At 30.4% G+C, this 14,890-nt stretch overlaps 1 protein-coding gene across 1 annotated transcript; it reads right to left on the minus strand.

Moving 5' to 3' along the window:
• Positions 1–13,533: 13,533 nt before the first annotated feature.
• Positions 13,534–14,347, minus strand: LOC133672797 (protein RALF-like 34). Its single transcript, XM_062093328.1, has one exon. The coding sequence runs from the start codon at positions 14,147–14,149 to the stop codon at positions 13,754–13,756; it is 396 nt and encodes a 131-aa protein (XP_061949312.1). The 5' UTR covers positions 14,150–14,347; the 3' UTR covers positions 13,534–13,753.
• Positions 14,348–14,890: the final 543 nt, after the last annotated feature.

Here is a 14,890-nt window from a genome sequence, read left to right on the forward strand (position 1 = left end):
TCTATCTCCAATGTTTTTATTTATTTTTAAAATTTATTAGATGTTATTATAGTGAAGGCATAAATATCAAGAAAAGAAAGAGAAGGTTGCCACACCTCAATTCCAGCCGCGTCATAAAAATATGAAGCTAATTCTGAATTTTTTTTTTTAAAAAAAAAGCCCAAGTGGTCGTCGATCTGGAATAATCAGTACAAAACATGCAGTGGAGAGAGATACCACGTTTGTATTGTATGGTCGATCTGCTGCCGCAACCAGCCCTAGCTAGGCATCACATGTTGTCACGCTGTACACAATAATAAGAATTAGACTACGCTGCCTGCCACCGCGTTTCCATGACTTGGGGACCCAATCAATATGTATATTAATCTGTATCTATTTACTACCACACACACGCCTAGAATTTCTGGTTTCGGAGAAGTAGTGGACGGCGTTTCGGGTAACTAGATCCCAATCTTGACTCACGTGCTTCAAATATTTATCACGTGCTTCAAATATTTATCACGTGCTTCATACACACACACGCAAAAACATATCTAGATTCATTAGTTGATGGATGGTGGTGGCAGCCAAGGCGGAGCATCCTGTTTTGGTGGTTGAATATACCTAATTATTTTTTAAAATGTATTTTATTTGACAATACATTAAATAATATTTTTTTATATTTTAAAATTTATTTTTAATATCAGTATATCAAAATAATTTAAAACATAAAAAAGTTATTAATTTAAAACAAAAAAATAAAAAAATTTAAACATTTTCAAAAATATTTTTAAAACACTAAAACAAACGTAATCAAAACTATGAATTACTCTCTATGTGATCTTCGGTTCGAGTCCTTAGTTGCTCATATGATGACCATTGGAGGTTTATATGGTCGTTAACTTTAAAACCCATAAAATTAATCATAGTACGCGCAAGCTGATCCAAATATCAATATTAATATAAAAAAAAAAAAACAGGAATCACTCCAAGTGAAGGGAATGAACCAGTAAGTACCTAATTAGTATATGTGGAACACACTTTTGTCAATATCTATGCGATGAAATGAAGTGACATGAAACAAGGTGGGGAATATTCGGGCAATTCCTTTATGTTGGAGTGTTAGGTTTGATGAGTGAGCTTAACTTATTAGGTGGGTGTGGTGTGTGGTTGCTCGACCTAATGGCAGTCCTTTGCACAGCCACACGAATTATTTGTCACCGCCTATTTTGAAGCTTGGATGTGTTTGGTTTGCTTTATACGAGAAGTTTGGGACACTTTCCCTCACAAATCTTCCAAGGTTTCGTTTTATACTTCAAGTAAGATCTTGTGCACAAATTGAAGATTTTTTTTATAGACTAGATAGTTCTTGTGCTGACGCACAACCATCAAGAAGAAATATCTTGGTGGATCGCTTGTTATCTTCAATATAATTGTCGATTCTAATAAAAAAAAATGAATTTTTAATGTAAAAAAAAAAAGAAATGAATTTATTTGTTTGAATTATACAAAGGAAACAACTGCAGCACTCTCAAATCACTTCCATTTCATTTGCAAATCAATTTTTTTTTCATTATTCTTTCTTAGAGTTTGTTTTAAATTGTGTGCTCAAGTTCAAAAAAATAATACACATGTACCTCGTTCATGAAAAAATCTAAAATTTTTATATCTTAAAATAAGATTTATTTGTGAATGCTTCCATACTTTATATTTTGATGGCTAGAGAGGGGAAAAAGAAAAAAAACTAGTTTTTAATTACTTTAAGATTTTTTATGAGAGTAATTTTATATGATACCTTATAATTTTTTACTTTCTCATAGTAAATTTCCTTAATCATATTACCTATGAAACATGTCTAAGAGCTTTATGAATAGTGAAGCTCCATTAACTTTTCCGAGTATTTTAATATAATAAGGTAATATTGATTCTATTGTTACTCCGACTACTATTACTTATGATGATGATGAGTATGTTAATATATATGTTTTGATTTTTTTTGCAATAACAATCTAGAATTATTTGGAAGGCTAAGTTAATGTAATTATATTTTTACTTATTCGTGCAATAACATATCTAATAATTAAATTTATATATACATGCTGCATTAAATATGTTGAGATTTAGCTTCCCATTAAAAATTGAGTCTTAAAAGTATTTGTAAGAAATAATTTTTTTAAAAAAGAAAAAACACTAGTTCTTTTTGTAAAGAAAATGGATATACAAACAAGTTAAATACAGACGCAATAGTAACAAAATGAGGGGTTAAGGCTTATAAAAATAAGGTGGGGGTCATGATCAAGTAGTACAAACCCAAAAATATTAAGACATTAAAAAGGTATTTGGGTTTAAGCAGTTACTATTGAAGATTTATATAAAACAAATATGAGATCATAACAAGCCCATTAACCAAATTACTAAGAAAATGAGGGGTTTGGTTATGATAATTCTATAAAAACAGCCTTTATTAGCCTAAAACAAGTTGTAATCAATCCCTCAATATTAACCCTACTAGATTTTCTAAACCTTTTATAGTTGAATGTGATATATCCAAAGAAAGAATTAGAGTTGTTCTACGATAAAAGAAAAGATCTATTTCTTACCTAAGCAGGGCATTAAAGGGAAGGAGTTAGGGTTGTCCACTTATAAGAAAAAAAAAAAACCTTTTTGTCATTGTTTTGGCAATTAAAAAAAAAAGCGATCCTATTTGCTTGTCCAACCTTTTAAAATAAAATAAAATGATTAGAAAAGTCTTAACCACTTGCTATAAAAAAAAATATAGGAACCTTTATCCAGTAAAATGGATCTCTAAATTGCTTGGTCATGATTTTAGAGGAAAGTACAAGAAAAACAAGGATAATCTAATAGTTGATGCACTTTCTAGAAAGCATGGGGAAGTAGTTATTAGGATTTATTGGGAGTCACAATCCTCTTGATAAATTAGGTAAATTTTTTGAAGAAAAGTTATATTATAGGTTTAGAGATTCAGAACATTCTATAACATATCAAAAGAGATGTCATAGAAGCCCTGAGTCAAAAGTTAGAAAGAAGCATATTGTTGTATAAAGAAAGTCTACATTAGTAAAGTATGTCCCCTCAATATAGCAATTATGCATTGCATACATAACAGTTTTGTGATAAGTCATTTTGGGTAAAAAAAGACCATCAAAAAAGTTACGAGGGATTTTGTTTTAACTAGATATGAAATTTAAAATAAAAAAATACATATGATAATATGATGTTTATCAGAGGGCCAAATTGGAGAATATTAAATCTTCTAACTTATTGCAACCTTTTTTTATCCTAGAAGAACCATGACTATCTATTTTCATAAACTTCATTAAGAGAATAAATATATTATGATCTTAGTGGTGATTGACAGATTGTTTAAATATGCTCACTTCATGGCATTAGCTCACCTTTATATAACTTTTATGGTTACTCAAGCCTTTTATCAATATGTTATGAAATTACATGGGCTCTCTGAAAATATAGCGACTAATAAAATTTCTATTTTCACTAGTAAGTTCTAGAATGAGTTGTTCAATGTTCAATGAGTTAAGTCACTCATGTCTACTACCCACCACCCAATGACTAACAAAACTCTAGAAAACTATCTATTTTATTTTGCAGGTGATAATCCTAGAAGCTGGTCTAGATGGTTAACAACAATTGAATGATTGTATAATACAATTGACCACTCATTCCTACAAACTACTCCATTTGAGGTACTTTATAGGTATAAGCCACCTAATTGAATAAATTATATCACTGAGTTGTCTCTCAATCAAGTAGTAAAGGAACATCTCATAAAAAGGTTTACTATTTTACAAAACATCAAATTTAATCTGTTATGAGCATAAAACAAACAGAAATCATAGACAAATGAAAAAAAAAGAGCATAAATTAAAGAGAAAGGTCGGATGTACTTCAAACTTCAGCCATATCGATAGGTAAACATGTCATAAAGGAAAATCAAAATGTAGCCTAATTTATTATGATTCATTTAAAACTCAAGACAACTTCTATAAGGCATATGAGTGCACCCCACCTTTCATGTGTTACTATTAAAGAAAAGGGTTGGAGAAGAAGAGCAATTGGTCTTAAAATTACCTTTGTTTTAGGAAGGGCTACCCGATCCTGAACCTAAAAAGATTTTAAGGCACAAGGAAAGAGTCATTGGGCAACAAATATAACAAGGTTGGTTTAAAAAGACTTATCCTCACCCTGAGGCAAAGGTTGTTTGATGCAGGAATAATGTAATAAGGCTTGTTTTTCTAGTCATATTTAGCTAAAAATAGAAATATAAAATTTTCACAAGAGACAAAGAAGAGAACTTTTAGGAAGATGAAAAGAGTTGTCTTGATGAAAAGGTCTTGATTCAATGTTGTATGTTCATTAATGGTGGGTGGTGACACCTAGCTTTTGAATAGGTATCAGTTGGTTAACAACTTCCTCAAATATGGTAGCGCATAGAAATAGCCAACAACAACCAAATATGGGCCAACTATAAAAATCCATTTTAAATTTGGATTTGAATTTTTGGGCTGATAAATTATTTAAGAAAAATCATATTAAACAATTAAGCAAACAAGTTATCATTATTAGACTTAAGTCATTGTAAGGCTCGAACACCTCAAACTTGTTCACCAAATTATTATTATTTAATCTTGTCTTTCTTAATTCAAATTATTTTCCAAATAAGTATAGAAGTTTTACATATCTTGTAAGAGATATCTTGGTGATCTATATGTGAAAGGGGTTAAATAAAAGAAATAAAATTACCACCTAGTTTTATGGTAGCTAGAAATCATAACTAGTTTTCAGAGATTATTGAGTAAGGGGCTAGTTAGATAAATGAATGATGAAAATTATCCTAAAATATCTTATCTAAAGTAAGTTGTATTGTGTTTATTTTTAATAATAAAAATACCTATTGTACATATATGTTAAGATTTTACCTAAACTAAATGTTTGTATTTACTAATTGATGGTAAAAGATTTCTAGAACTAAAGACAATGATTTTGGATCAAGACTAGATAATCAAGCCTAATCCTTATTTTTAAATTATGGGAGCGAGATCCGGAATAGTAAACAATTACTTGAGTTTTAACTCATTTTCTTTTATTTACATAATTTATATTTTATTTTTGGAAAAAAGGCATAAGGTTTTGACTTCACGCAGACATAATCTTTTTAAAGATTACACCAACCACGAGGAAATTCTTGAATTAAAATCTAACAAATTTTATTTACATATTTTTTTGAAGAAAAAATAATATTATATTTATTATTCTTTTATTAGATGACCCAAACTCAACTTGTCTAGGATAAAACCGTTTGAGAATTATATCATTCACAAGTTGACTTTTAAGAGGGAGTAAAATTTTATTTACTTATTTTTAGGTAAAATCACCTCTAACATCTTATAGTTTGATCGAACTTGCACTTGACTATCGAGTTTTAAAAAATTATAATTTTCCTTCTAAACTTTAGTATGTGCATAACTGTTTACATCTTGTGTTTGGCACATCCAAAAAAGTCAACAAAAATTATCTTATTATGTACAACTTCTCTATTATTTTTCATATAATGACTAAAGAGATGCAAACCCAAAAATAATGAGAATGCCACCTATTTGATCTTTTTTCCAAATGAAAAGCCAAAAACCAATTATTAAAACTGTGTAAATGAAGGAAATTCATCATAAAAAGTTATCTGAAAAGACTTAAGCATTGAACAATTCTGATCTAGGACTTTAAGACTCTCATTTGTATAATCATTAAGAGAAGATTACTTATCTAAGATAGCGAACTATTCATCAGAAATGGCAAGGAAAAATTTAAAGGAAGTTAGAAAGAAATTAAGAGAAGTTTATTTATTTTTTTATGCTAAACCTATAATATTGTACTCTGTAACTCTAACACACGTCCAAATTAGTCTTCTTTAGATTTTTGCACTTCCCCAACACACAAGCAAGAACTCTCCCATGGTTGATGATGTAATTCATCAGGCTAAGCTCCAATATGGACTAGCAAGGGATCCATAGCTTTTGCCATTGATCAATAGTTAGCTTAAAAGGGGTTTATTTCTCTTCAAAACCTACTATCCAAACCCACCAAAGCATTAAAATTTCATAATTTTCAAAACCCCACTTAGTACCCATTTCACTAAATTCAAAATTTTCAAGTTCTCTTAAATAAGGTTTCTTTGTTCACCTACTAACCAAAGTTCAAAACTTGTTTCGTCTAAAAATGACCAAAATTTTATAATTTTCAAGACCCCACTTATTACCTATTTCACTAAAGTCAGAATTTTCAAGTTCTCTTAAGAAAGGTTTTTTTATTCACCTGATAACCAAAGCCCAAAACTTGTTTTGGCTAAAAATGAATTCAACCCCAAAAGAAAATAGCCTCTTTCTTTCTTCTCTTTTATGTTTTTAACTTGTGAATTAAACCTAGCTTCCAAAAGGAGTCCAAAGACTAGAGAACCTAGATTCAAGAAAAACTTACCTTATTATTCTCTAAAAATGAGTTTTATTGCTTTTGATTTGGATTTGGATGAAACTTGAGTGAGATTATAGAAGAAAAAAGATATAACCCCATTAAACCACAAAATCATGCGAGAAATTTATTACAATCACTAGTTTTTTTGTTTTATTTTGATTCGAGAAGAGAGAGAAATTAATTTTTTAATGAGAAGATTTGTTGTTGATTGATGAGAGAGAATAAGTGATTTGTTGTTTGAGTTAATTTTCAATATAATAAATATAAGGTTATTTTGATCTTGTCATCGATTTTGAAATTTTTCTTTGATCGAGGATGCAAACTTTATTTTCTCTAAACTCGGTAGGCATATGCAATCTTAACCAAATTATAGAATGCTAGGGTAATTTTCCTTTTTTTTTATTAATGAAATCACATTATTTGAACTAGAAATCACATTATTTGAACTAGAAAACACAAATCACACATTGAGATTCAAAATTGGCCTTCACAAGTCACATAAGTCATTTAGAACTAAACCGAAGTGGTTAGAATGGGAAAAGGCAATATTGGTACGTGTACTGTACACCTGGATAAACCGGTTAGATTATGAGCGTTTATTAAATGCTCTAATGGGTGATCCTTTAGGATGAATGTTCCTCTTCTCCCTATTGATTTCTATATCGATGGTGTATATCGATGTCATTGCCACCTATACTAAGAGATCGATGGCCAAATAATCTATCCTAAATGATATACACCATCGATATAGAAAGCAATAATGTGATTTTATGAGGATTTGGCTTGAGGTGGTAGGGGAGCTGTAGTTATTGTGCGTCTAGTCGAGAATCTATGATGGAAACAAGGATTTTGGTTGGAATCCAATTCTATGTATTGAGAGAGAAATTATCGATAGTTTTGAGGCTAGTGTTATTTGAGTTTTTGTCTTGTCTCATTTTGTGTTGCTCTTACAAGAGCTTTTTTTATTTTATTATCTTTATTTTTGTTTTTTATTCTTTGCCTGTAAGAATGTGTCTAAGTGTTTCCTTTATTTATATTGTATGAGCTTCTTTCCTTTTTATTGGTTTTGCCAGGGTTTTTCTTTTTTCTTTTGTATCTTTATCTTTGTCTCTGTTTTTTATTTTTTTTATGTCAGAATATATCTAGGTGTCTCTTCTATTAATATTATCCAGACTCCTCTCCTTTTTTGTTGGTCTTACAAGTTTTTCTTCTTCTTCTTCTTCTTTTTTATCTTTGTCTTTGTCTTTTATTATTTATCTGTCAGAATATGTCTGAGTGTCTCCTCTATTTATATTGTATGGGCTACTCTACAAAATAGAAAAAACTAAAATGAAGAAAATAATGTTTGGTAATGTATATTGTTTTTTTTTAATTATGGATTTCTAATTAATTAAATTTTATCTTCTTAATATGTAGGATCGCTTTCAATTTTTCTAATTTTTTTCTACTATTTATTTTTCTTTTTCTCTTATGCACAATTTTCTCATTATGTTTTTTTAGTCCCTACTCATTCAGTCCCTTTTTTTTAATGCCTCTATTTTTTATCCATAAATTCTTGTTATTCTTTTTTATTTATTCATCTTCTCACACATAACAAAATAAAATAAAATAAAAATTTTAAAAATAACAAAAATTGATCAAACTTCATTGTAAACAAGTTTCTTTGAAGAATTTTTTTTTAAAAAAATACATTAAAAAATCGGGTGTCAAACCTAAGGTACGACAACTTTAATTTTTATTATCAAAAAAACACAACTATATTTATGTTTTTTTAAAAAAAAAACCTTATGGTCGCATCAGTTTGGATGGTTATGATATGTGCATGGCACCAGAAAAATAAAAAGATTTCTGCAGCCTTCTTTCATGAAAATCGAGTTAATATTCGGCAATTTGAAAGAGAATCTGAATCGCCGCCAAAGTGTCAAATTTTAGCATGGGGAAAGGGAGGAGAAATGATGGGAATTTGGTTGTCGGTTTCGTGGACTAGTCCACGGTAGCTCAGATACGTAGAACCGTTAGTTGAGCCGACGGGGTGACGTCGTTTTGCAAGTCAAATTCATGAACGAAGGGGTCTAAAAATCGAAAATAAAGTAGCCAAGCCCACCAAACATCGCAAATTCTAAGGCCACCTTGTGTGCCATGTCAATCAATTTCCAACAATATTCTTTTTTTTTTTTTTGTGTTTTCTAAGCATCTTTTTCAAGTGGTGTGTTGTGTGACGGTGACCCACTAGCCAGCCGTCTTCGATTTGACTCCCCAGCATTGCCCCTCCTGTGCTTTTGCCCTCCCTTGCGCATTACCAAAGGTTATTATTTCTGTGTGTTTTTGCTTTGTAGTCTTCGACGCATCTACAAGAGGGCCCAGACGGTGATTATTTAATGGCGTGGAGGCGACTCTTGCTCATCGTCATGGATTCATGGGGTCTTCCTTTCGAGATGTTTGTTTTCACTTTGAGTATTGACTATTATAAACGCAGCCACTCGTGGGTTTAACTTGAAACGGAGAAGTATGAAAAAGTCTGCTGAAAAACAGAAGAAGAAGAAGAGCGTGAAGTAAGACCTTTCGCAGGAGGAGAGGATCAAGTCATCGTCCATATTCAAATAGTAAGAAGAGTCAGTGTTCACATTTATCACCATTAAGAACAAGTAAAATATGTTCACATTGGTGAAGCTCGAAGGTCTTTCCTTTCATGGAATTTCCAGGAAGCAAGGCTTTGTTATATGGCCCTTCTGGATAATTTAGGTTCATGCTTGATGGCCATTTATTTATTTATTTATTTATTTATTTTTACTATTCTTCTCCTTGGTTGTTTCTTGACATTTATTTCAAGGGATTATCTTAAGATAGTTGTGCCTATACGAAGGGTTGATTTTCTGCCCTCTGACTTTTTGGCCTCAGGTTCTGGGTGTGAAACCCAATCTTACAGCATTGACTTGTAGCTTCCACACCATTGTTTTTGCTTTTCAACAATCAACAGAAAAAAAACACTAAACAATTTATTGGAGACGAGATCCTTGTTTCTTAATAGTTACGTGTCTGTGGTAGGTTTTTTCTTATTTAAAAATATTTTTTTATTTATGATTTAAAAAAATAAAAAATATAATTTTTTAAAACTGTTTTAAAATAAATTTTTATTTGTAAAATAAATAAAATATAAATTTTCATTAAATAAAAAATAATAAACAGAAGGAATTGGATAAAAAAAATTAAAGTTACCTATGGTGTTTTTAGAGTACCGTACCATAAAAGAAAACGATAAAGAGGAGCAGAAATTGTGGGCTTCCTTGTCCAAAGTTATGAGAAGCAGAGAGAGATCCAAACAAGGCCTAATTTCCAGTCTAACTAGCAACTAGAGCTTCAATCAAGTTTATCTGTAACTGGGCCTCCTTAGCCCTCACATATATCAACTCCCTCCGCCATACAAGGAATGGCTGGAATTAAGATAGTGTTAAGCTGTTTTAGACTTGCGGTTTAACAGTTTTTTTAAAAAACAATTAATGTTTTTAGTTTTAAATTATTATTTTTATATTTTTTTAATGTTAAAAATAAAATTTAAAAAATAAAAATATATATATTATTTTCATATATTTAAAAAAAAAAACACTTGTTATTTAAATATTCTATTATAATCATAATACAAATAAACTAGTCCAAAAGGTTATAAAATTCATTGATTCAACATTTAATAAAATCCATTAAAAAAATTTGAATGGATATTTCTGTATTATATCATTGAAATATATAAAGAGGAATTTAATTTTGGGTGACGTAAATATTAAGTCAAATATATCTTTACCATTAAGTAAAGAAATAATATATTAAATAATACTCTAAAAGGCGTGGAAAAGTGTTGTAGCTTTCTTTATGCCACATGTTTTTTTTATTTGTTCATTTTATTTGTTTTTTGTTTTTTTTCCTCATTTTTTTTCTCTTTTCATGGGCTTTACATGTTTTTTTTTCTTTTTTTCCCAAGATTGTCTTCTTCTTTTTTTTTTCTTTTTTTTCAAAATTATCTTTGTCTATTTTTTTTTAATATTGAACTCGTTAAAAATTTAGTTCTGTAGTTTTTTTCTTTAAAACATTATGGATTATTACAGTATTTCCCTATATGGCTTTTTTTTATGAATTTTTTTCTTTTTTTTTCAAAATGGTCTTTATCAATTTTGCTTCGTAGTTTTTTTTAAAAAAAATACAGTGGATTGTTACAATGTTTCCCCACATGGTTTTTGTTTTGCTACAGTGTTTCTCACATGTTTTTTTCCCAGAATTATCTTTTTCGAATTTTTTTTTAATATTAAGTTGGTTGAGAATTCAGCTTTAACTTTCTCCACATGTTTTTTTTCCATTTTATTTTTTATTTTTTTTCCAAAATTATCTTATTTTTTTTTCAATTTTTTTGTGTTTTTTTTCAGAATTGTTTTTGTTGATTTTATTTTTTTAATATGGAGTTGGTTAAAAATTTAGTTTTGTAGTTTTTTCTTTAAAACACAGTGGATTGCTACAGTGTTTCCCCACATAGTTTTTTTTTATGATTTTTTTTTGTTTTTTTTCCAGAATTGTCTTTGTCGATTTTATTTTTTTCATATTAAGCTAGTTGAGAATTTAGCTTTGTAGTTTTTTTCTTTAAAACACTATGGATTGCTACAGTGTTCCCCCACATGATTTTTTTTTGTTATGAATTTTTTCAAAATTATCTTTATCAATTTTATTGTTTTTAATATTGAGTTGGTTGAGAATTACAACTGTAGATTTTCTCATGAAACACTATAGATTGCTATAGTGTTTCCCTGCATGGTTTTTTTTTCCTTTCGTTTTTTATGTTATGATTTTTTCCAAAATTTTCTATGTTCATTTTATTTTTTAAATATTAATCTGGTTAAGAATTTAGCTTTGTAGTTTTTTCCTTGAAAGCATTGTGGATTGCAACAATTTTCTCCATATAATTTTTTTTTATTTTTTCCACAAATCCACGATAACGTACAAACATGTCACAAGCCCGCGGCATTGCACGAACATGACATCTAGTAAATACTTCTATTATCTGTTTTGTGTCATGATGACAATGTTTTTAAAATTATTTTTATATTAATTTTCTATGTGAAATAAGTTCCATCATGACAATGACTTTTGAACTCTTGCACGTGATGGGAGGGAGAGTAATCCTTGACATAGTTATTAAACTTGAATTAGCTCGACGGGTCAACCTGGGACCGGGCCGATCCGGGGGCTGGACCGGTCCGGGTTTGTCAAAAGACTAGTTAGTGCAATGACTTGGTTAAACCCAGTCGACCCGGCGGGTCAACCCGTGGCCTGGGCGACTCGGGCGAGACCTGGCCAAGACCCAATATTGTTTTTTTTTTCAAATGTAGGATTTGAAACTTATTAGTATATATACTCTATATTCCCAAGAAAAAAATTATGTTTTTTCAATGTGGGATAAAAAAAAATTTTGGTTTAAATACTTCAACTTAAAAGGATAACATAGTATCTTTTCAATGTGGAATTTGAAACCCATTAATATATATACTCTATGTTCCCAAGAAAAAAATTATCTTTTTTCAATGTGGAATTTGAAACACATTAGTATATATACTCTATGTTCACAAGAAAAAAAAACTATGTTTTTTCAATGTGGAATTTGAAATCCATTAGTATATATATACTCCATGTTTCCAAGAAAAAAAATTATTTTTTTTCAATGTGGGATTGAAAACTCATTAGTATATATACTCTATGTTCCAAAGAAAAAAGTTATCTTTTTTTCAATGTGAGATTTGAAACACATTAGTATATATACTCTATGTTCCCAAGAAAAAAATTATGTTTTTTTAATGTGAGATTTGAAACTCATTAGTATATATACTCTATGTTCACAAGAAAAAAACTATGTTTTTTCAATATGGAATAAAAAACTTTTTTGGTTTAAATACTTTAACTTAAAAGCTTAACAATATATCTTTTTAATGTGAGATAAAAAAACTTTTTAAAATATTATTTTAAACTTCATTATTTACAAAATGTATAACTTATATTTATATGAATTTTTTCTTAATTTTTTCATATGAAATATTAAAACTTTAATTTTTTTTAAAATTTTCCGAGTTGATCTGAGTTGACTCGGGTTAATTCATGAAACCCGAGACCCGATCCCTTAGCCGGGTCAACCCCGAACTGGGTTTAATAACTATGATCCTTGAGTAGGTTCCTTAAATGGTTGCTTAGTGTCTTGCAACAGCTAGTCATAACTTATATGTTGTAAATTTAATTATATGTACTTGTTAATTGATTTATGATTTTTTTTAGAATGACATTTTGTTATTTAAATGTACTTATATGCGTATGTTAGCATATATGATGTGGTTCTTCTTAGAAAATTTATATTTTCAATTATCACTTCCTCTAAATTAAATACTCAAAAAAGGGATGCCTGTTTTTGTAATATTATTGATAACAGCTCTGCCCGTCATATTTTCAATCAAAAACTTCGACAACACTTTTTGGGAGAGTTAATATTTTACCAAATACTTTTATCTCTGAGCATGCCTACCGTTACAGTCTCGTCATCCTCTAAAGCTAAAATTTTTTAATTTTTAATTTATTAAAAATAATTTTTAAAATATAAAAAAATATTATTTTAATATATTTTTAAAAAATACTTTAAAAATAAAAAATTCGCAATGGTTTGGTGTTAGTTTTTGTTTTGTTTTTTTTTAATGCCCCTTTTTGTGTAAGATTACTGTGAATTTTTTTTTTCCATCCCTTTTTTTTTCCTTTGTAATTTGATGTTTTTATCCAAATATTTTTTATTTTTTTGAAAAAAACAATGAGAAAAGAATCAATAATTTTAAAAATACGAAAATGCTTTCATAATCTCCATCTAATAAATTAAAGCAGCACGTACTCTGCCATTAATGATCTTCCCTGTTACATATGGCCGTGGAGAGGGGATGGTTTGTGCTGCTGCGGCCACCACTTTCTTTACCCCTCTCTAAATAAATCTTGGTCAAACAAAATTAGTGACAAATGAATCCACAAATGTAGATGCCACAATTTAGTAGTAGTAATTTAACTGCTATATTATTATATAAACACTATTAGGGCACGTACAAAAACACCATTAATGCATTCTTAAGCATAATGCCGCAAAATGGTCCGAACCCATAAAACATTCCCGCTTTAACAAATAGTAATACACAAGCACATGCATATATCATCACAATCTACTAGTAGCGTTTGATAATTCAGGCACAAACCCAGCAAAACCCGCCACTCATCTCCGGCAACGAGTGATCCTAGAACACCCTCTTGAGTAGGGATTGACAGGTATCCTAGACTTGAAGCAGTTGTGGCTATAGTAAGATCTACCGGACCTTGCAGGACAAGGAATTCTATTGGCAGACAAAGCTCCATATGAGATGTAGTAATGCGTTCTCCTCCAAAGTAAAGATCTACGACTAGTTTCTTCACCGTCATCAAGATCCACTAATCCACCGTCAAGCTCACTACTTTCATCGAAATACATGGACATCGGCCATTCTAGCGCGTCGCCCATTGCCTTCAAGCGTGTTTCATCGACTTGAGCCTGGATTCTTGGACTGAAAGCAAGAAAGATAGTGAAGAGGAATATCAAGAAGGTGAAATAGCGTTGCAATGTAGAATTTCCCATGAGTAGAAAACACAAGCTGTGGGAGTGAAAGTAGCTACAATGGGCTAAGCTAGCTATAATGGGCAGGTTTCTTGTTTTTGAGGGCTTGAGTGGTGGAGGAGAGAAGCTACATGGTGGGGCTGCGGTGACGTACAGTCACATGCAGGTGCAGGTCCTGGAGGTCAGAATTGATTGGGTTACAGCTGGGACTCATCAATGCATCAGTTAACGCGTGTCTCGATTGCTGTGTTGCTTTCTTCGTCCTTGTTTTGGCTAATTATTTGGTGAGGTGGGACTTATTGTTAGATTGTGTGATGGAGTTTTTGATGGGGCTTTCAGTGGGGTACGTGACAAGTGTTGGCCTCGCAATGGCTGTGATGTCGGCATAAAGTTTGCTGGGACGCAGAAGAAAACTGGTTGGACTACTTGGATTGCTAATTTGAGCGGGGGTGACGGATAAGACACTCGTCACTGAACCTGGGAGAAGCCAGGATATTAGGTCATTTTTAATTAGGGTTTATATTTATAATTATTCAAGGAAAGATAAGGGAAAAAATATTTGCAGGGGCTGGGCCCCTACCTCCGCCCTTACGGCTAGCCGGACATTTTATGGCCCAGCTTGTGTTATGCTAGCAATTTGTTTTTTTTTTTTTTTTTTTGCGATGGTGATTTTTCATTTAATACTTGAGAACTTCTTTTTTCATGTCATTTTAAACTAATTTTTTATTGTAATTGAATTGAATTATAATATTAATAAATAAA

The sequence above is a fragment of the Populus nigra genome, chromosome 14 (assembly GCF_951802175.1).
Source record: "Populus nigra chromosome 14, ddPopNigr1.1, whole genome shotgun sequence".
Taxonomy (NCBI): domain Eukaryota; kingdom Viridiplantae; phylum Streptophyta; class Magnoliopsida; order Malpighiales; family Salicaceae; genus Populus; species Populus nigra.

What these genes read in the sequence shown, in the direction of transcription:
- LOC133672797 (XM_062093328.1), bottom strand. Translation starts at nt 14,149, where the DNA reads ATGGGAAATTCTACATTGCAACGCTATTTCACCTTCTTGATATTCCTC.